Source organism: Neomonachus schauinslandi, chromosome 7 (assembly GCF_002201575.2).
Source record: "Neomonachus schauinslandi chromosome 7, ASM220157v2, whole genome shotgun sequence".
Classification (NCBI taxonomy): Eukaryota; Metazoa; Chordata; class Mammalia; order Carnivora; family Phocidae; genus Neomonachus; species Neomonachus schauinslandi.
Genome location: NC_058409.1, coordinates 15384261 through 15406267, shown reverse-complemented (window position 1 = coordinate 15406267; position 22007 = coordinate 15384261). Strand labels below are relative to the sequence as shown.

Here is a 22007-nt window from a genome sequence, read left to right as displayed (position 1 = left end):
TTTTTTCTGTTCTCTATTGCATTTATTTCTGCTTGAATTTTTAAATTTCTTCTCTTCTGCTTGCTTTGAACGTAGTGTGCTGTTTTTTTCAAGTTTATTAAGGTAGAAGATTAAGCTCTTAATTTTAGATCTTTCTTTTTCCCTTTTTTTTTTTAAAAAAAGATTTTATCTATTTATTTGAGAGAGAGAGCACACAAGCATGGGGAAGGGGTAGTGGGAGAGAGGAAAGCAGACTCCTTGCTGAGCAGGGAGCCCAACGTGGGGCTCTATCCCAGGATCCTGGGATCATGACCTGAGCCAAAGGCAGATGCTTAACTGACATGAGCCACCCAGGTGCCTCTCCTTTTCTTTTTTTTTAATACTGGCATTTGTGGCTATAAATTTCCCTCTCTGCATTGCTTTAGCTGCATCCTTAAATGATAATAGAATGCATTTTATTTTCCAATTTCCCTTGTAATTTCTTCTTTGATAAATGATTATTTTGGCGTGTGTTAATTCCAGATACTTGTGAGTATCCCTAATTTCCTTCTGTTATTGATTCCTAATTGCATGTCCTTATGGTTAAAGGACATACTTTGTATGATTTCATTCCTTTTATATTTATTGAGACCTGTTCTGTGGCCCAACATATGGTCTATTCTGGAGAATGTTCCATCTGTATTTGGGGAGAACGTGTATTCTGCTTTTGTTGGGTAGAATGTTCTGTTAGATATCTGTTAGGTCTAGTTATTCAAGAAGGTAACGTTTGAATAAATGTATTAAATAATAAAATGCTGCTATAAAGGCGGAAGGAGATATATTGCTACTATGATCTTGAACACAACATTGCTTGCCATAAATAGAAATACCAAGAAAACAAAAAAATGTTATTACATTTCAGCAGGAGATTTTTGCCTGCTGGAGTCTCTGAAACTGGGATCACTCATACTGGATGTTAAAAAGGAACGTCAGTAGGTTATGTCTTTGAAGTCATTTTCTCATCAGACAAATGTGTTATCTTTGAGCTTAATCAGAAGGACTGCATGAGAAATAAAAAAGAAACTAAGGTTATTTCTCTCCAAGTCTGCTTAACTCCTAAAACAATGTATTGTGTTGGCCCCCTTTTAGAAACACACTGCTCTCACCGTATAGAAATCTTTCTTTTCAGTTATTTTGCTTAACTGTTCCCAAAGGGCACTCAGTAATGTCCTGAACTGCCACAGTATCTAGTGTTGGGTTGCCCAGAAAACTCTCAATAAATTCTGCATGTAACTGGTAAGAATTTAATTATGTTCCATTTAAGGAGTTTAAGGGTAGGGAAGAGGTGTTCTTAAGCCTTCAAAGCCCCTTTTCTCAGGTTATCTTTTTATTTGATACCATATCTCTGACTCTGCTTCCTGTCAGCCGAGTCACATTCTCTCAGCGACTTCTGCTCGTTTGAACCAAGTTTGTTGTCTTTAATGACAGCAGGGCTCTCAGAACTATGCTTAATGAGGTGAGACACTATCAGTTGGTTGCTGGTGTTCAAAACAAGGTCCTAAAACAGAAGAATGATGACTTAGTAGAACTCCCTCAACTTCACCAATGTCTATCAAATGACACTGAATGGACTGAGGCCAGATTCCCAAAGGGGGTGGCACTTAGTATAAAATATTTGTTTTGACTTCTTTTGTAAATTCTAGATTAAATGAAGAAATAGAAAGAGTTCCATTTCTCATATCATTGTCCAGAAGTAAAAATATGAAAGGTCTGAGACCCCCAAATCCATAAGAGCTTTTGAGTCTAGTGGGTTTGATATGCGTTCTTCATTAAAACAAAGAAACAAAAACCACTGCAGTTCAAGGTTACATGCTGATTATATGATAGCAGTACATTGACTGGAGGAGTTTAAGAATGAATTACCAATATGGATACCATAGAAGGAATTTATAGCCAGGGTTGGTCTAATGACCACCAAGTTTCTTATGTACTGTCCTACTCTGAAGATTCTTAATCCATGAAAACAAGCACTAAGGTATATAAATGAAGAAAAAGCTTTCTCATCCAAGTATGTGGCTATGATATACTCCATAATTTAACATCAGTTAGGAAAGCTAAGGAGCACTGTATTTTATAAACACTAAAAGAACAAGGCTAATGTCAACATTTATTGGCATTGCAAGAATATTTTATTCATCACTGACCCACACCCATTGATGACCAGATCTGACCCCTGTCTTCCCACAGGACTCTGATATAGGACTAGATCCTGAATTTGCCATCCTGCACTTGAATTACTGGTAACTTACCTGCCCTATCTACCTGGCTATCAGCTTCTGAGGAAAAGGGACTAGGTCTCATTCAAATTTGTATTGTCATCACCCAACACAGTACCTGGTGGACTTGGTACACATTGTTGAACTCAACTATACTGCACCTTGACTTCCCATCTAATTTCTCTTCATGATGGATGCTTGCAGTTCAGTGCCTAATGTGACATAGCAACATTCACTAAAGGAAAGCAATATCTACCAGGGTCCTGGATCTCTTATTTTCTAAAAAAAAAAATCATTTTCTATACTACCTTAGAAATAATACACTATCATTGAATAAAATTAAATAAAACAAAAAACAACTTTTAATACATAAAACTTCACTAAATGGTAGGGCACCTAGGTGGCTCAGTTGGTTAAGTGTCTGCCTTCACCTCAGGTCATGATCTCAGGGTCCTGGGATCGAGCTCCCCTTCAGGTTCCCTGCTCATCGGGGAATTTGCTTCTCCCTCTTCCCTGCCCCTCCCCCACTCATGCTCTGTGTCTCTCTCTCTCTCAAATAAGTAAATAAAATCTTTAAAAAAAGTTCACTGAATGGTAAATAAATTAAAGATGCAAAAATTCATATTTGCATAAAAGATATATTAAGGTAGGCCAGCAATCACTCGTTTTTCAAATGTAACATGTTCTTCAGTGAATACACAAGTGGATCTCTTTAACTAGCAAGTTCCCCTAGTAAATTTCAAAAATAATTCCATTTCTAAAAATGATTATTCAGCTTTTAGAAGACATAACTATTATGTAAAGCAGAGCACATATGCAGAAGCACAAGATGTATTATATTTCCCTGAACTTCGCTTCTGGCTTCTTCATAAATATGACTGAATTCTACACTTATTTGCCAAAGATCTTAAAAGTAATTGTAGTTTAATAGCTAACCTTCTAGCGATGTGTTATGTTTTACAGAGGCACTCACTGCAGTGAGCTATAAAAGACCATGTTTCCTTGACTCACAATTTCTAAGTTTTAACTCTATCCCAGTTGACACTACACTCAAAACTAGGCCCTGACATTCTAAACAACTCTTGGTACTGAAGACATTTACACTTCAGATGTGATCTGTTAGAAGCCTGCTTTATTATCTGAAATACTCCTGAGAGCTATCTTTCCTTAAAATACACCTTTTCCTCATTTGTCTCGCTCATTATACTCACATTAGGAAAACATGAAACAGTCGCAGATAAATCCAGGTGTGGTTAAAATCTAAATTGCAGTCACCATGAATAACGAAAGTTCTGAGAACCACAATAGATCATTTTCCTTCCTCTTTATTAGCTGACTTGAAGTTTACCCTCGTTGCACAATAAATTGGAATGTAGTCGCCAAAGCTCAAAGCAGTTAGTACCTGAAATGATTACTCTCTTAAATGTAGTAGGCTCATTTGCCATTTGCTTGGTGTATCACGCTACTCTCTTCCTGTACTCATCTCTCCAACTTAGCTCAATAGGAATCTTCAAAAAGAAACTTTTAGCGGTGGCGGGTCCAGCCCCCAACCCATCATCACCTTGATGGCCAGGCCCGCTGGAGTCAACTTCTCTATGTTTCGCTCACTGAGGCAATCTTCTCCCATCAAAGAGGTGAGGTGCTGCAGACATTCGGCGTGTCCCTGCGATGCGGCCACATGTAAGAGATTGTTGCCATTTTCGTCATGAATTTTGTCTAGGTTGTCGGCAGCGAGGTGTGGCTGTATAGACGGTAAGATTAGAACACTTAAGTCAAGAATCAGAATGAGATGCTATGGGGGTTTCACTGTGGGCCCTGGGAAGAAGAGATGAGTTTCCAGGAGCTCTGGTGGCCATCCTGGGGATCTAATAAGTCAGAAATTCCCTACTATTAATGCTAATGACTTTCCATTACAGTTTTTGCTATCCTATCCTTTAGAACCTGAGTCCTCAAGGGACTTATCTTCATGGGAGACATGGTGACCGGGCTCGGTCAGTGAGTTTGCGGAGGCGCCAAGATGGTTTTCTAAACAACTGCAATGACATTTATGCTAATTGGCAGGTTCCCTCTCTGTCTCCTCCATTCAACTGCTAAGTGCTGACGGCCAGACTGTGTTTTATCCTCTGTTGTAGGTTTGTTGAATGAAAGAACTACTTCTCTCCACCATCTGGTTTGCCTTGAACGACAGAGAACTGGCTTTGATTGCAAGCTATCTGATGGCTGCCACATCTAGAGCTACCACAGGATTTTTCCAGACACTTGCACCCCAAACAGAGTCCTGGGGCACCTGGAGGCTATACCTGGCCTTTAGTGTTCTCACCTCTAGTGAAGCTTAGTTCCCTGCATATGACATGGTTGATAGAGACTGTTGGGTGACTCAAGAGGTGTTACCATCTGGGAAACATGAAAACATGGGATGGACAGAAGAAAAGAATAAACCAGAGGGAAAAAGAGAGGAAGAGCCAGGAGAAATAGAAAAGCTATTTTCAGGAGAAAAAAAAAATATTACTTTTTTAGTAAAAGTGTTCAATCCTATCATCCTATGACAACAGTCAGACAACAATAGACCAGGCACACTGTACTTATCTCTGCATGGCTTTACCCTAAGTGGAATCACACTGCCAAGCTGTGATGCTTTCTCAAGTGAGACTTTAATTAACATCATAGTACCAGCCCAGGCTTGCTACTGTTTGATCCAAGTCTGCAAGCCAGAAAAGAACAATGCAGGCAGATGGAGTGTGATTTCAGTTGAGCTCTCTCTGAGCCTAAGCAGAACAGACTTTTCTTACATCATGTTAACTCTGTGACTCAAATCTTTGGAAAGCTTCTTCATGTTCCCTAGACACGAAGCGCTGGAACTTGGTAAAAACTCCATGGAGGTCAGAGGGCAACCAAGCTCTAGGGTAAGCTTCTATCTGCAAATGTTTTCCAACTTCCTGGTCCAAGTCTTCTGAATAATGATCAGGATAAAACAGAAGACCCTCTGTTCATGTATCTGGCAGGCCCACCACCAAGGGACCAACATCCCCACAAGTAACGAAGTGAGAGCACTGGGATCCATTTGAACAGGGAAAAGAAAGACATTCAGATTCACATTAAAGCAAGGGCTGGACTTTGTTTTGTTTTTGTTTTAGATTATGGTCAGATTCATGCACAGATTCGTGCACAGTTCAAGTGGAATAACACTCCCTCTATAGCCGTTTGTTTTCTCCCTGTACTGACCTCCTAATTTTGTATTTTAAAATTCAAGAGGCACATCATCTAACTCAGGCTATGAGTAAAGATGAAGCAAGAATGGGAAGAAACGCTCATCATTCTGTTACTCCTAATGGAGCTGATAGAACTGAAGTCTCTAGATGATGGAATGAGATCATACTTACCAGGAGAGATATCTGTCCTTCCTTAACGATGTTCAAGATGCTTTTTACTTTTTTCAGGTACTCACTCCTTTCTTCTGGGCCTTGGGTGCTGGTCCAGTTCACGCCCCCGATCGGCTCTTCTAGTTTGGGTTCTGTGGCTGCAGGCTGAGGATGGAAGGCCCTGAGCTGGCCGTCTGGCGTTGCCTTCTCGCGTTTTTGACTCGGAGGATCATTAAAGGTCTTGATGAGGAAGTCCTTAGTCTGGGTCTCGGGCTCATATGCAGAGCCACACTTCACCAGAGGCGGTGAGCTCTCAGACTCTTCCCCGGAAAGCTTTTGCTGCTCGCGAACGGCCGAGGACGCTTTTCTCAAGTGAGGGCTTTTCACGGGCGAAAGAACACAGAATGGTGTCATGTTGGCTGGTGAGCTCTCAGCACTTCCGGGGGAGCAGGCTTTGCCAGAAAGGCCATTGATGGTGGTGCACAAACCCAGAATTCTCTTCTCTGGAGTCACCTTGGTGAAAGAGGCAAGCTGTTGACTGGATTTAATGTAAGGCACATCCAGAATCTCATCCATGTCAAGGTCATAATGCTCCAGCTCCCCCAGCAAGGTGCTGGGCTCGGTGCTCTTACTTTGGGGACCACTGTCTCCATCTCCAGGGCTGAGCTCCTCGGGTTGGGGGCCTGGGTCGGAATCACCCCCTTTCTGGTACTCCACCTTCTGGTTCTTCTGGTCATCGCTTTCATTGTTCTCCAGAGTCTCTGGCTGATGTTTCAGCGGGGAAACTCGCTTCACAGGACGGAACTTACTGTACACATCCGCGATTCCTGTGGGCTTTTGCGTGTTTGTCATGAGAGCCGACACGTTGCAATTCCAGCTCGAGCTAGAAACTGTTTAGAAATAAATACAAGAGGAGAGTATTACACTGAAACGCCGAAAGTATCTTGGCCACACAGGCAGGCGTAGTCCACTTACGTTATGCTCAAAGAAAGCCCCTGTCTGAGGGATGACTGAGAGAGACGTGTATCATACCAAACAGTTCATACTTACCACTGGAAAACAGTGAGGGATAAAAGTTATGGCCTATTGGCTCAAAATTAATTAAAATAGTATTCATGGAAAAGCAGACAGCTAAAACAAACAAACAGATCCAGACAGATTTTTAGGTTCATTCCCTGGATGGCTATACCTCTTTGGGAGGATTAGGATACTTGTCACCACCCTGAAAAACAGAAATGGGAGGTCAGATCCTCTGGGTTAAATGAACTTCCAAAGTAGTTTGGGGAGAGAAGGGATGTACACACACACGCATATGCGCAAATGCATACATACATATATGTATACCCCTAAAGCTTAAGAAGTCCCACATAAAAAATGGGTAAATTATTTAATATTGGGCAAACTGAAACTGTGACCCATTGGGTGACTGTCCACCACAGATGGGTATCCCAGTGAAGCATCACTCAGGGGCATTTCCCAGTGCTCTCTGGCATATGACACAGCAACATCATGTATTAACACTTCACAACGGAACATGTTGTAAGAGTCAAGGAGGCCCTCCAATGTTGGCAAAGCTGGGAGCAGCCAGGAGGAGAAGGAGTTGCAAAGGGAGAGCGAGATGTACAGATGGTGGGCTTTTTTCTTTCTTTCTTCTCCTTTCTCTGCAAAGCTTAGATAAAGATTGTCTGGTTTGCCTTTGAGTGAGCGTCTGGTAGAGACCAAGTGTACAGTGAAACAGCAATGCATCTGGAGGTTAAAGATAAGAACACCATCTCTCCCTGTTAGCCTCATGGAAGGCAACCCTGTGCCTTCTCCTGGTGCAGGATGACGGACCACAGTCTCCTCCCTCATGATGACCCTGCTTCCTCTCTGGGATACTCCCCTGACTAGACAGATGACCCGGCACCTTTGGAAACTTGTAGGCCACTAGTGTATGGACTCTTCCCTTTCCAATTACATTTATACCATCCCCCTTCAAAGGGGGAAGGTTTCAGGACATGCCCTCCATCTAGGGGCCTCCCATCCCACTCTCCTCTTCTGGAACAACAACAGTTAGGAAGAATTTAATCTAAAAGCATGTGCTTGTGTCCATTCTTTGCTACTGGACACGACCAAAGAATAAAAGAGATGGGGTATATTCAGGTCTGTAACTTCTAGGACAGTCCCTGGCTACCACTACTTTTAGGGGTGAAAGTTATTAAAAGTTCCCCAAATTTAGATCACTGGTCAATCTTGTTCCTATTGCAATGTGTTCTAAAAAGATTCAGAGAAGTTCTGGAAGCGAGCTAAGGAGGTGAGAGTAACTATTCTGAGACTGAATGCTATGTAACTGCTGGTGGGTGGGGTCTTTCCCCCCAAAGAGACCACAGTTTGCCATGGGCTTTTTCAGACGGTCTGCACTAAGTGGTCTAGTTCCAAGACCTTTAAAATCTATGAAGAGAATACTATGAGCTGTGAAGGGAGGCCTGGATTCCACCCAGTAAGGAACAGGTATTAACAAGAATGTTCCAGAAGGGAAGGAAGGTATCTAGATGCTGTTAAGCTGCTCCCTCTCTTCCCTCTCGTTGGCTCTGGTTCTAAACTGTACACAGTACTTGGCACAGAGCAGACAATTAACAAATGCTAGTATTTGAATTTGAATCTCACTTTGTGCAATGCATTAAATCTCCTTGTAAATGCCCAAAGCGCATCCTTCTGAGGGATTTACAGCTTAATATCACAGGGGACAAAAGTTCTGTTAATAAACTCAGAGGAGTGATAATCACCAATGAGAGCTGGATTTTCTAAAGTTATTTATGAAATGTAAATATGCAAAGGCAAAGACTAATTCCAGTTGGTCCATTATAAATTTAAAAGATTTCCTATCCTTTATAGGTCCATTTTTCCCTAAAAATGTGAAGCTATGAAAAATTGTCTGCCAGAAATTTCTGCCAAGCTTTCCTCTCTTCCTTTCAAGAACACATGGTTACTTATTTAAAACAGCAGAGAGATAGCGGATGTAAAGTTTATAATGTGTAAATATGCCTTTAATTTTATCCATCAATTTTTCTGAAAAGCTTAAAATACAGTGGCCAACGTGTGTGTGTGTGTGTGTGTGTGTGTACTCCAATGACATTTCAGAGATACATATTTATTATTAGGGATGGTATTTGCTAATATTTTGCCAATTACCTTGATTCCTTTGGAACTTCTTGAAAATGTGCATCTCAGGATGTAATAAAAAAATTTTAAAGTCACATAACTTAGTGGACCAATACAACGAGTGCATTGTACCTATATATTTATGTATTGTATAAGGTCGCGGGTTCAAAGGGCTACTCTTTTATGTTGGCTTTATTTACATGTGAAATTTTTTCCAAGTGATACAGGGAAATGGATACCATATGTTTCCCAGCTGTTTTTACTGACAAGAGCCATTAAGAATGCTCTATGGAAATGAATTTTGTCTGAGTCTTATGAAAACACTTCTTTCCACAGAAGGGTCTAGAAACTAAAGAAGGGGCATCAACATTAGTCTTGTTGTCCTTCGTCTTCTTCAAACCTCACTCTTTTTTTAGGCTCAGAGTGAAATCTATGCTTTCTAGTCTGTGTCTTGTTGACCAGGAAAAAAAAAATCCCAGTTATGTGAAATTGATTATTCAAGAGAGTCTCATGAGAATGCTCCAATTTATTACTACATATACTCATCTGAGGGGGAAGGGCAATTTTATGCTACACATAAGACAAAACTTTAGATTATTTCTCCTAAGCTGGGAAAATGAACATTTTAAGCACAACATAAGAAAAAGGGCTACATTGACAAGGTTTTAACTTCCAATTCTATAAGTCTATCCCAAATTTCATTTATATTGTTGTTCTACCCCAACACCATCATCAATTTCTAATAACACAAGAAAACAAAGTTCAGACTATGGTTAATAGAGAGATTTTGAGGCTAAATTTGTTTTCTGGAAATCATTAATAAAGGCCTCATACATTAAGCTTTAAATCCCTGAAAATCTTATCTATTATCTTATTAGATCTTTACAAGCTCTATGAGAACAGGGTCTGTGTCTAATTTATCTCTCTATCCCTCACAGCACTTAGCAAATTGCTTTATATAAATAGGTTCTTAATGATTTTTTTGTTGAATGGATTCATTTTTAACAGCTTACGAAAGTAAAACATGTCTAGTATACCTTAAAACTGTCTACCTGATTATGTCACAAATTTTCTGAAATGGTCATGAAGTAGATGCAAGTGTTTTTGAGGCCGACTTATAGGCCACGGTGATCTCTTCCAATCTAACTGTCATTGGAAATGTCTCTGAACTCCAGCAAGGTGGTTTCCAGTGGCCTGCTGACCATCCACACTTAGCCCGTATCTTCAACAAACATTTAACGTGAGCCTAGAATGGGTGCATATTTGTCACAGGCAGCATGTTCCAAAGCAGGGGTCTCACCCCTCCCTTCCCTTACTTGCTCCCTCCCTTTCTCCTACTCATCAAGCACACATGCTCTACTATCTCTTCTTTGTAATCTTGGCCTGGGTCAGATGACCACTCATGCAGTTTCCCAAGCAATCTCCCTGCGGAGCATCGCTGGCCCTTCTCTTTCCTTGACCTGCATCTCTCATCCCTCCAGGCACCAACTCCTGCTGTGGCCTGATCAAAAATTTTTCTCAAATCTGATCCCTCTTTTCCAGCCTTATTATACTAACTGGACCACATGGGAACCCTTGCATATCCTCTACAAAGTTCTAGCTACTTCTCTGGTCTTCTTTTCTAGTCCTGAGTTATCCCTCTTCACATAGGTCTGATTTTGTCACTTCTTAGCTCAGAATCCTCAGGTGGCCCTGTATGGCCTATGACATTTCCCCCTATGTAGCATGCATATCCCTGCAGTATCGAAGATGGCACACAGGAACCATACCGAATACTCCTGACTTAGAGAATAAGGGAACCATATGCCGTTCAACTCTCTCCCACCTAACTCATTCAAGGAATCTCAGTTTGGTGCTACAGTGAATTTAACTCCTCTCCCAAACTTACCATCTCCCTTTAAAATAATGAGACTGCAGGCCTCAGGCTAGGAGACTTTCAGGAGCAAAGAGTTAACAGGAATGTTTTATTTTCATCACATTCAGGGCGCCTGGGTGGCTCAGTTGGTTAAGCAACTGCCTTCGGCTCAGGTCATGATCCTGGAGTCCCAAGATCGAGTCCCACATCAGGCTCCCTGCTCAGCAGGGAGTCTGCTTCTCCCTCTGACCCTCCTCCCTCTCATGCTCTCTGTCTCTCATTCTCTCTCTCGCAAATAAATAAAATCTTAAAAAAAAAATATTTTCATCACATTCATTTTAATGATGATCTTGAATTGACTGCAAGTGACATTTTTTTTTTAAGATTTTATTTATTTATTTAAGAGAGAGTGAGCGAGAGAAAGCACAAGCAGGCTGAGGGGCAGAAGAAGATGCAGACTCCTCACTGAGCAGGGAGCCCGATGCAGGGCTCGATCCTGGGACTCTAGGATCATGACCTGAGCCGAAGGCAGACACTTAACTGAATGATCCACCCAGCCATCCCTGACGTTGGTTTTATATTTACAATACTGATGTGAAGTTTCTTTCGAAAATAGGTATGTTTTAAAGTAAGACATTTGAGGAAAATGTTAAACAAATAATAGCACGAGTAGTTTACAGGGAGAGCAAAAATAATATAAGGCGGCTTTGGATTTAACACATATTGTGGAAATAATATTTAAATTACTAAGGTTTGGGAAACTGGCTTTCAGGATAGTAACTAAATTCCTTAGCATAGATGTAGCAGGTTTTTTTTTTTTTTTTCCACAGGCATACCTCAGAGACTTGCAGATTTAATTCCAGATCGTTACGACAAAGGGAATATCACAATAAAGTCAAATTAATTTTCTGGATCCCCAGTGTGTATAAAAGTTATGTCCTCGTTATTAAGTATGTAATTGCATTAGGTCCAAAAAACAATGTACATACCTTAACCAAAAATACTTTATTGCTGAAAAATGCTAACCATCATCTGACCTTTCAGTGAGTCATCATCTTTTGGCTAATGGAGGGTCTTGCCTTGATGTAGATGGCTGATGACCCATCCCAGTGGTGGGTGCTGGGCTGGCTGTGGCAATTTCTTAAAGTAACACAACAATGACATTTTGCCACATTGACTCACTAATGATTTCTCTATAGCATGTGATGCTGTTTGATAACATTTGCCCAAAAGTTGAATTTCTTTCAAAATTGGACACAATCCTCTCAAACCCTGCCACTGTTTGATCAACTAAGTTTATGTCCTGTTCTAAATCCGTTGTTGTCATTTCAGCAATCTTCACGGCATCTTCCCCAGGAGTAGATTCCATCTTTGCTCATCCATAAGAAGCAACTTATCATCCATTCAAGTTTTATCATGAGATTGCAGCAATTCAGTCCCATCTTCAGGCTCTACTTCCAATTCTAGTTCTCTTGATGTTTCCACCACATCTGCAGTGACTTCCTTCATGGAAGTCTTGAACCTCTCAAAGTCATCCATGAGAGGTGGAATCAATTTCTTCCAAACTCCTGTGAATGTTGGTATTTTGACGTCTTCTCATGAATCATGGATGTGCTTCATGTTATCTAGAATGGTGAATCCTTCCCAGAAGGTTTTCAGTTTACCCTGCCCACAGCCATCAGAGGAATCACCACCTATGTTAGCTATAGCCTTCCAAAATGTATTTCTTCAATAACAAGACTTGAAAGTCAAAATGACTCCTTGATCCATAGGCTACAGAATGAATGCTGTATTAGCAGGCATGAAAACAACATTCATGTCATTGTCCATCTCCATCAGAGCTCTTGGGTGACCAGGTTAATGAGCAGCGACATTTTGAAAGAAATCTTTTTTTTCCTGAGTGGCAGGTATCAACAGTGGGCTTAAAATATTCAGTAAACCATGTTGTAAACAGATGTGCTGTCATCTGGGTTTTGTTGTTCCATATGCAAAGCACAGGCAGAGTAAATTTAGCGTAATTCTTGAGGGCCCTAGGATCTTCAGAATGGCAAATGAGCATTGGCTTCAACTTAAAGTCTCCAGCTACGTTAGCCCCTAACAGGAGAGTCACCTGTCCCTTGAAGCCAGGACCTGACTTCTCCTCTCTAGCTATGAAAGTCCTAGATGGCATCTTCTTCTGACAGAGGGTTGTTCCATCTACATTGAAAATCTGCTGTTTGGTGGAGCCACCTTCGTGAATGATCCTAGCTAGATCTTCCAGAGAACTTGCTGCAGCTTCTATATCAGCACGAGCTGCTTCCCCTTGCACTTTTCTGTTACAGAAAGAGCTTCTTTCCTTAAATTTCATGAACCAACATCTGCTAGCTTCCAACTTTTCTTCTGCTTCCTCACCTCTCTCAGCCTTCACATAATTGATGTTCTCGATGAGGCTTTGGCTCAAGGCAATGTTGTGGCTGCTTTGATCTTCTAATGGGACTACTAAACTAAAACTCTCTCCATATCAGCAAGAAGGCTGTTTTGCTTTCTTATCATTCGTGTGTTCACTGGAGCAGCACTTTTAATTTCCTTCCAGAATTTTTACCTTGCCTTCACAACCTGACTGTTGGGTGCAAGAGGCCTAGCTTTCAGCCTGTCCGGGCTTTGGATCATGTCTTTCTCACTAAGCTTAATCATTTCCAGCTTTTGATCTGAAGTAGAGACATGCAACTCTTCCTTTCATTTGAACCCCGAGAGGTCCTTGTAGGATAACTGACTGGCCTAATTTCATATTGGTGAGTGAGTCTCAGGGAACAGAGAGGCCGGAGGAGAGGCAGAGAGATGGGAAAATAGCTGGTTGGTGGAGCAGTGGGAACACACACAACCTTTATCGATTAAGTTTGCCATCTGATATAGGTGTGGCTTATGAGCTCCAAAACAATTACAAGAGTAACAGCAAAGATCATGGATCATCGATCAACCTAACACACATAGTAAGAATGAAAAAAATCGAAAAATTGTGAGAATGACCAAAATGTGACAGAGACATGAAGTGAGCAAATGCTGTTGGAAAAATGGCGCAGACAGACTTGTTTGACACAGTACTGCCACAAAACTTCAATTTATAAAAAAATAAAATAAAAAATGTAGTATTTGGAAAGTGCGAAAAAAATGAAGCACAATAAAAAGGAGGTATGCCTGTATTTATTTTCTAATTTATCTTCTCATCAAAGCACCCATCATCCCACATCACTAATTCCCCCCTGCACCCTCCATTGCTAAACTCCCCAATTCTGGACACACCATGTTCTTCCTTCAGTGCTCCTGCCTTTGGGCAAGATCCCTCTCTTCCGACAGTGCCCTGACTGCTTTCTCTGCCTGAGACAAGGCTCATCTGAGGAGATTCCCCTCAGGGTTACCTCCACGGTGCACTTCGCCCGACTCTCCCAGGAAACCATTACTCCTTGCTTCTCAGCGCCCTGAGATATACTTGCCCGTACCTAGAGTTGGATATTTATGAAGCTCTTTTGCAACTCTTCACACATGCATCTGTCTCACCGTCTGTCTTGAGAGTTCCTCTAAGGCAAAGATTGCTCATGAACCTCCTTGTGTTTATAATCAGCCATCTGTCTAGCATAGCATCTCACAGATATGGGGGCCCAGTGGCTTATCTTTTAATGAATGAATGAATGAATGAAGGGAGGAGGGTGGGAGGAAAGGAAGAAAGGAATATGCTAGCCTAAAGATGCAAAGTATGGTCCATAAATATCAGTCATCTTGTAACAATGAGTCACCCTTGCCACATTTGGGGCACACTGCGTTGAATATTTCAAAGGCAGTGTTAGCAATGTACTGAAGATAGACATTTAGAAGATGTGCTGCATATGGAAATATTTTCATGTATTTCCTACAATAAGTTCCAAGCCTTGATTTCTTCATGTGTAAAATAAAAGGGTTAGACTATATGATTGCTAAGACCTGATCCATCTCTAAATTTCTATGACTATATGGAATGTCTACAAATAACAGGGCTCTCTCTTCTAAGTGACTCACTATGAAACACTATAATTCTTCTGGATCCATGTCTTTCAACAGATCCTTACAAATTTATAATTATGAGGCTAAGCTGATTGCTGACACAGAACAACTCGTTGGCTCTTGGGACTGATAAATTAGTATTTCCTTAGGAAGATAATGTACAGTTTGGTATTGCAACGGTGGATACAATTTTCGAGACCAAACGTCAATGCTGGCTCCCCAGATGCCTATTTATTTTACTTCTAAATATGGAGTTACGTGTCCCTATTAGAAAATTAGCTTTAGACATCAAGAAGAGAAAGAAAAGGGTTATGTCTTTAGGATAAAAGAGTGTTTTCCTACTATTGACTGTAAAAGCTAAATGAATTCTATTTTCCACGAGAAACAAAATAATCAGTTTTACTCACAATTGCCTTAAAATGTACATAACAACACACTCCACATCTATAGCTACCAGAAGTCCAGGCACCTTCAAGGACATACCTGCTAAGTTCTCCAACATTCCATATCCTTCTATTTTTACACTTGAGGGACATTATGAAAGATTGGGAGTGTCAGCCTTAGTCATGAGTTTCGTTAAGCCACTGTAAACTTAAATCTGCAGTGGACCCACTTATTGCAAACACTTCAGGCTCTGGAAGGAATGGCGACAGGTGACTTATACCATCTCGTGACAGTGGGAGGAAGGGTCTGGAGTCTGAGGGTGGATGACCTGATGGGTGCTCTTCTGCACCAGGCCCGGAGACTAGAATGTAACCTGATCCAAAACAAGGGTTGAGTTAACTCTGCATTTGGAGAATTGTGTAGGGCCATTATGTTGGGAAGAACCCATGTGAGGAATGCATGTTTCTGGAATGTTCCCACGGAATTGCTTGTTCATCTCTTTCATTGATGCCATAGACCCTTTATTGAGGGTATTGTGAGTCTGAAGGGGGAAAACAGAGCACTTTCTCATTATAAAAATAGCAACCAATGATTTATTTACCTTAAGACATTAAATACTATTGGGAAAGATTCACTGCTTTGGTTCTCAAGTTCTGACTTTAAGTGGCTATTGGTATCAGGCAGCTGTTGGAAGTGTCAGATTCACATTTCGTTATTTCCAGCTCTACCCACTGTTGTCCAGACTTGCTCATATAACTTTGTGCCCTATCTGTACCCATTTCTTCGTTCTGTGAAAACTCCCAGAAATCCTCAAGCCCTTACTGCACTAGACAGAAAAGATACTTCACCAAAGAGGCACATTCTGTCATGAAATCAGACTCAATATTTTGACAACTTTAAACCTTCGAGCTTTGAAAGCACAGTTTACGTAGAAGAGCAGTTGGTGGGTCTGAAGAAAGTCCACGGTTTCAGAGTCATTCTGTCATCCAAAAAATTTGCTGACCTTCGCTTTGCCATTAGCCAAACCTCTTGAGTGCATTAAGTCTTGTATTCATTCCAGGCCCCTGTTCCAGGCTCCTTCCTTTCATTCACTCCCTCCCTCTGCTGAATTGCAGAGAGAGACACAGGACAAGGGACAGTGAAGAAGCTCATCAAGCAGAGAAGCACTGAAACAGAGGACAGCTTGCTCTGGGTGGTATCTGGAAAGTGTTAGGAGGCCCGGTGTGCTCTCTGCAAAGTGCAGACACACACCAGTTTTAACTGAAGGTGGCGATGTTTTACAGTGTTGATCAACTGCCAAGGACAAAGAATACCAAGTTACCGCTCTTCTGTGAGGGAGAGAAGGAGAGGCAGGTGGAGGACGTGTGGGGGTGGGAAAATCCTTCCTCTCTACCCTCTACTCCCCATTTCTCTATTCTCCATCTCCAACTGCTGACTCCCCCAGTGTCTGAGGATTTGATTTCTAAATATGGAGCTAGGTATTTCCATTAGAAATAGAGCTTTAGACCCAAGAAAAAGAAAGAGAAGATGGGTATGCCTTCAGGGTATAAGAAGAGTATTCCCTCCTGTTTTCTGGTAAAAGTGAAATGAATCCTATTTTCCATGAGAAGCGAAGTGGTAAGTCTGTGAAACATGGTCTCATTTTTGAGAGGAACACAGTTTAAGGTCTGGAGGGGAGGAGAAAGGGGAGCGAGGCCTAGAGTTGGCCTGGAGCTTACTCTTCTCTTGACAGCCCTCCTGGGGTCTGTTCACAAGAGCTCCCACCTGGACCATGGTTTTTAGTTACAAGGCCTCTGAGAGAAAGAGCAGGTACAGCTGAACAAAAGCAAAGTGCAGACAGAGGCTTTTCCCAGCATAAATGAATGGCAGAGTTACTTTCTTCTGTCTCCTGGTGCAGTATGGTAGACACTTCACAAGCACCACTATAAACAATGGAGAAAAAAAAAACCACTTCTGCGTATTTTACGAATTTCTCAAAATGATATTTTTTAAATTGGAATGTTCCTAAAATTTCCTCCATCTAACATTTTTTATTATGTTATGTTAGTCACCATATATTACATCATTAGTTTTTGATGTAGTGTTCCATGATTCGTTCTTTGCGTATAACATTTTAAAATTGCTAATACCATATATTTGTGTAAGGCTTTCTAAGTTTCTGAGTACAAGGCCAAGGGTATGGTTTCCTTAGGGGTTTGTGCAACAACTCTGCAGGATGGATGAGCAGTTCTTGCATAGTCTCGCTTGAAATAAATGAGAACTCTGGGAATTTTAAGTGTTATGTTGCAAATCGCAGAGCTTGCTGACTCTTCCGCCAACACCGAGGTTCCCTGACTCCAGCTTTCTTTCCATGACAGGGCATAGCTGCCTTATCAAAATTACAATTATTCCTTATTCATATATATTTTTTAAGATTTTATTTATTTGAGAGAGAGCGAGAGCATGCAAGCATGAGTGGGGGGAGGGGGAGAAGGAGAAGCAGGCTCCCACTCTGAGCAAGGAGCCCGATACGGGACTCGATCCCAGGACCCTGGGATCATGACCTGAGGCAAAGGCAGACGTTTAACCGACTGAGCCACCAAGGTGTCCTCATATTTTCTCTATTTGGGTCACATATAGGTAAAGGAATCCCAGAAACCAGTGGTAAAACTTGGTTGAGCTCATTTCAGATTCATGTGGACCTAAATCCCAAACCCTGCTCCCTGCCTTGGTTTTGGTAACCACTTGCTGAGAGGCTTCCGGATGGGAGCAAAGTTAGGAAAATGGTTTTCCGTAACAACTTTTCTTAGAAACAGTTGAGTGGAAGAATTTCCCTACTTTGTTTATCATTAGTGGCATTAGCTTAAATTTAGGGTCATCTTATCACCGAGAATTTGTTCTTTCAGCTGCCAATTCTTTCAACTGGTGAAACATGGCAATCTCGTATGTAAGCAAGAGATACGGGAATATGATAAAGCCTGTTCAGAAGGGTTAAATTGACAGAATGCTAAAATACTCTTATAGGGTCCATTCATTCAACACATAGTAGCACATGGTTCTGTGCACATGGTTCCAGGGGTGCAGAGGTGAATGAAATAGAGGGGTGCAGAGGTGAATGAAATAGACATAATCCCTGTCCTAATGAGAGAACCAGACAGTAAAGCAAGCATACAGATGAATAAGAAATTACAAAATGCAAAGTGCTTTGAAGGGAACGCAGAAGGTACTAGAAGACAGCAGCTGAGAAGTCTCATCACAGAGGTGACGTTTAAGGTAAGACCAGGGTTCACGAGAAGCCAACTATGTGAAAATCTGAGGGAAAATGTAAGAGATGAGATCATTTTGTGGTGATCTGGGTAGAAGGGAGCACATTTTCGAATGCCTAAAGTGGGAAAGAATCTGGCAGGTTCTATAGCTCTTACATCTAGAGCACAGTGAACCAGGGCGAAAGCTACCAAAGATGAGGTTGGGGAAGGTTGTCAGGGGCCAAACTCATTTGGGCGTATCCTGGCCACAACAAAGAATTTTAACAGAAATGGGGTGTCCTGGGGGGATTTCAGAGAGAAGTGAAATGATCCACTTTGCAAATTAAAATGCATCCTTCTTCCCACTCTGTGGAAACAGAGGGTGCACAAGGGTTAGTGATGAAGAAATGGGTGAGGACTAGTTCATGCTGTTAACCCAGATGAAACACAAAGGTGGCCTGTCCTAGCTGGTGGCTGAGGAAGGAGATGGAGAGAAGGGGGCAGATGGGCACATACTTTGAGCACAGATGACTCAGAACCTGGTGATAGGCTGATGGGGAGTGTGAGGGAGAGAGAGAATTCTGGCTGCAGTCCCTGAGTGGGTGTATCAGTAAACTGAATGCCCATGACTGAGGGAGCGCCTGAGGAGGAACAAGTCGGGGAATGGGATTCAAGGATTCCTCTTAGAATTCCACAAGACTTCCAACATAGACATGCGGCTGGCACGTAAGGAGGTGGCTGGAAGCCCAGGCAAGCAGAAGCAGCATGTAAGTTACATCTGAGGCCATGACAGTGGATGAGCTCCCAACCCAGAGAGACTTGGAGACTGAGAGGAGAGAGGGTCCTATTGAATACAGAAGCCCCACTTGGATATTTGAAGTCCAAGTAAAGAAGGAGGAGGACTTGCAAAGGAGATAAGGAGACGTCAGAATATTGGTAGAAAAATGAGGAGATAGGTGGTATCACAAAGCCAAGAGAGGAGAATGCTTCCAGAAAGGAGTGGTCAATAGTCTCAAATAGGGGCCAAGAGAGAGGAGAGTATCCGTGTCAGCAGATGTGACAACATGGAAGTCGTGGCCTTCCCTAGGGAGATGGAGGTCAGGCTGGAGATACTTCAAGTGAAGGAGGGGGGAGGGCTGGAGATGGGGGTTCCCCTAACTCTTTATAGTACGTTGGCTGTACTTGGAAGTGGTAGAGGGGGCTGGGAGAGGAAGGAACAGAGAACCAGGGTGGGAGTCACCAGAGGGGGCATTGTTTGTTTGCTTTTTTTTTTAAGAGAGGGAGAGAGTGAGCACGCATGCAGGGGTGGGACGTTGGGGGGGCAGAGGGAGAGGGAGAGAAAGAATCTTAAGCAGGCTTCACACTCAGTGCAGAGCCCTACGTGGGGTTCAAACTCACAACCCTGAGATCATGACCAGAGCCGAAATCAAGTCTGATGCTTAGCCGACTGAGCCACCCAGGTGCCCCCTGTTTGCTTGCTTTTTAAGACAGGAGATGATCAGAGAGTGTTTGTTGGATGAGGGTAATGACCCCGCAGAGAGAAGGATACTGACAGTACAGATACAGATAAAAGAGGGAAGCTGAAGGATCAGGGTGTCATACCAAATGAAAAGGAGCAAACGATCAGCTGGCTCATACCTCAGTTATGATACAAAAGCCAAAGAAGGGAGGCTTTCTTTCGCCTCGTCACACCTTCATTTGCTCATCCATCCCTCAGATACACACAAGGCACCAGCGTCAGGCGCTGGGGATTCCATAATAAACAAGAGACATAGCACTTAGTCTACTAGAGAAAACTGATATTAAACTAACATATTGTTAATAGTTTTTTGAGACGCAGATATTTGAAGAGGAGGAAGCTATAGGGAGCTAGGAAATAATAGAGGAAGTTGGTAGAGCAGCGCTAATATCATCTAGGCTCAAACTGTCCCAAATGGGAACCACTAGACACCTGTGGCTCTTGAGCAGCTAAAATGTGGCTGGTGACCCACGTTCAAATAACAGTTTTGATGTATTGGGTTAAATTAAAGATATTAAATTAATCTCATTGGTTTATAGTTTTAAAATGTGGTTCTTAGAAAAAAAAATAAATCATGTCAGTGGCTTGCATTGTATTTCTATTGGAACGTGGTGGTTTTGGGAGTCAGGTAAAGGGGTCCTGAGGAGAGATGAAGCGGGAGGTGGAAGAAGGAAATGTCACATGGAAAACAGAGCACACTGGAAGAACTGAAGAAGGTTCCCTGCTGCGGCAGCAGACTGTGGGGGGAGGGGGCATGCGAGGAAGCTCGCTGAACCAGGAGAAGATCACTCAGGGCCCTAAAGGCCATAGGAGTTTCCCACTCGATGTCTTGAGAACCCCCTTGGGGAACTATTGCTTGGTTTTGAGCTCAGAGTGACACTCATCACGGACACTGGGTGAGCACCAGCGTGTCCTAAATCAGTGCTCCTCAAACTTGAATATGCACCAATCACGTGGAGAGCTTGTTACAAAATGCAGATTCTGATCCGGGGGTCTGGAGGGAAGGTCTGAGAGTCTGCCTTTCCAAGCTCCCAGGTGATGCCCATGGTGCTGGCTCTGGCCCTGGGCCACTCTGTGAGGTGCCCCCAAAGGGTCTGGACTTCTGCGTTCACTCTTGACTCTTTCCGAGGATCCTTCAACTATGAGATTCTAGGATTGTTTCTATGACTTGAGTTTCTTTTATCACTTTTATTTTTTTAAGGGAAGAGTCAGAGCAAAGGAGGTGTGTGGACAAAGAGGGCTCATTTTTTTAAAGATTTTATTTATTTATTTGTCAGAGAGAGAGAGCGCAAAGCAGGGGGAACAGCAGGCAGAGGGAGAAGCAGACCCCCTGCTGAGCAGGGAGACCGATGCGGGACTTGATCTCAGGACCCTGGGATCATGACCTGAGCCCAAGGCAGATGCTTAACTGACTGAGCCATCCAGATGCCCCAAGGAGGGCTCATTTTAAATGGGAAGATAGAGTGCATTTAATTTTGGGAGACAAAAGGAAAAGGAGATGTTTCCAGCCAGAAGCGGGATGCTCTCAGAGATGCTATGAAGTTCCAAAACTAGTATCCCCGCCCCCACACCCTTAACACACACTCACACTTCTGCCTTGGATTGGGAAGACAGGACTAGGAAACCAGTCTCCCTTACGACAGGAACGAACTTTGGAGGCCATGCAAGGTACAAGGCACTTGGCTTCGGTATCACTTCTTCCTTGTCGCTCAGCTTCAAGTCTTTCCCTTCCTGCCTAAATGATGCTTATCTCCCTGCTTCCGAATTTTCATCCTTGCCTCCTGCACACTTCCTTGAAATCACTTCTACCAAGATTTCTGTATCAATTTTGAGGGTGTGAAACATGTTTCTCAGAGTCCAATAAAAATAAACTAAATCAGGGGAGAGGAGACTGGGTCCCCTTCCCCTAAGGTTCCTCTCCCTTTACATTGTCTCATTTCTTTCTTAATTCCCCAATGCTAGTAAAGTTTTAGAACACCAGGGAGCTGTGGTATTTATAGCTATGGCTAAGGAAAGACAAGAAATGTGCAAATGAAGAGAGCAAGGTCCAAGTGTGCGATGTATCGATGCTCTGCTCCTTCGAGCCCCTTACGTTACTTGCAACACTACCAGAGTTTTACTTTTAACTTTTCAATAGCCCCCCTGCTCCTGTCTTGCCCCATACTGACTTGTAGCCTTTCTCTCAGAAACATAAGCTAAGTGTTAATGGATTAAAGGCAGAGATGGGGGCGCCTGGGTGGCTCAGTTGGTTAAGCGACTGCCTTCAGCTCAGGTCAT

At 42.4% G+C, this 22007-nt stretch overlaps 1 protein-coding gene across 2 annotated transcripts in view; it reads right to left on the bottom strand.

The window, feature by feature from the left end:
• LOC110590951 (synuclein alpha interacting protein) overlaps positions 1-22007 on the bottom strand; it is a 163279-nt gene that overhangs the window by 33715 nt on the left and 107557 nt on the right. For both annotated transcript variants that reach the window (XM_021701821.1, XM_021701820.2), the window contains exons 4-5: positions 5615-6483; positions 3796-3975 (exon numbers count right to left, since the gene is read on the bottom strand). In XM_021701821.1, coding sequence (XP_021557496.1) covers positions 3796-3975; positions 5615-6483 — 1049 coding nt within the window. The remainder of the gene's footprint in view (positions 1-3795; positions 3976-5614; positions 6484-22007) is intronic.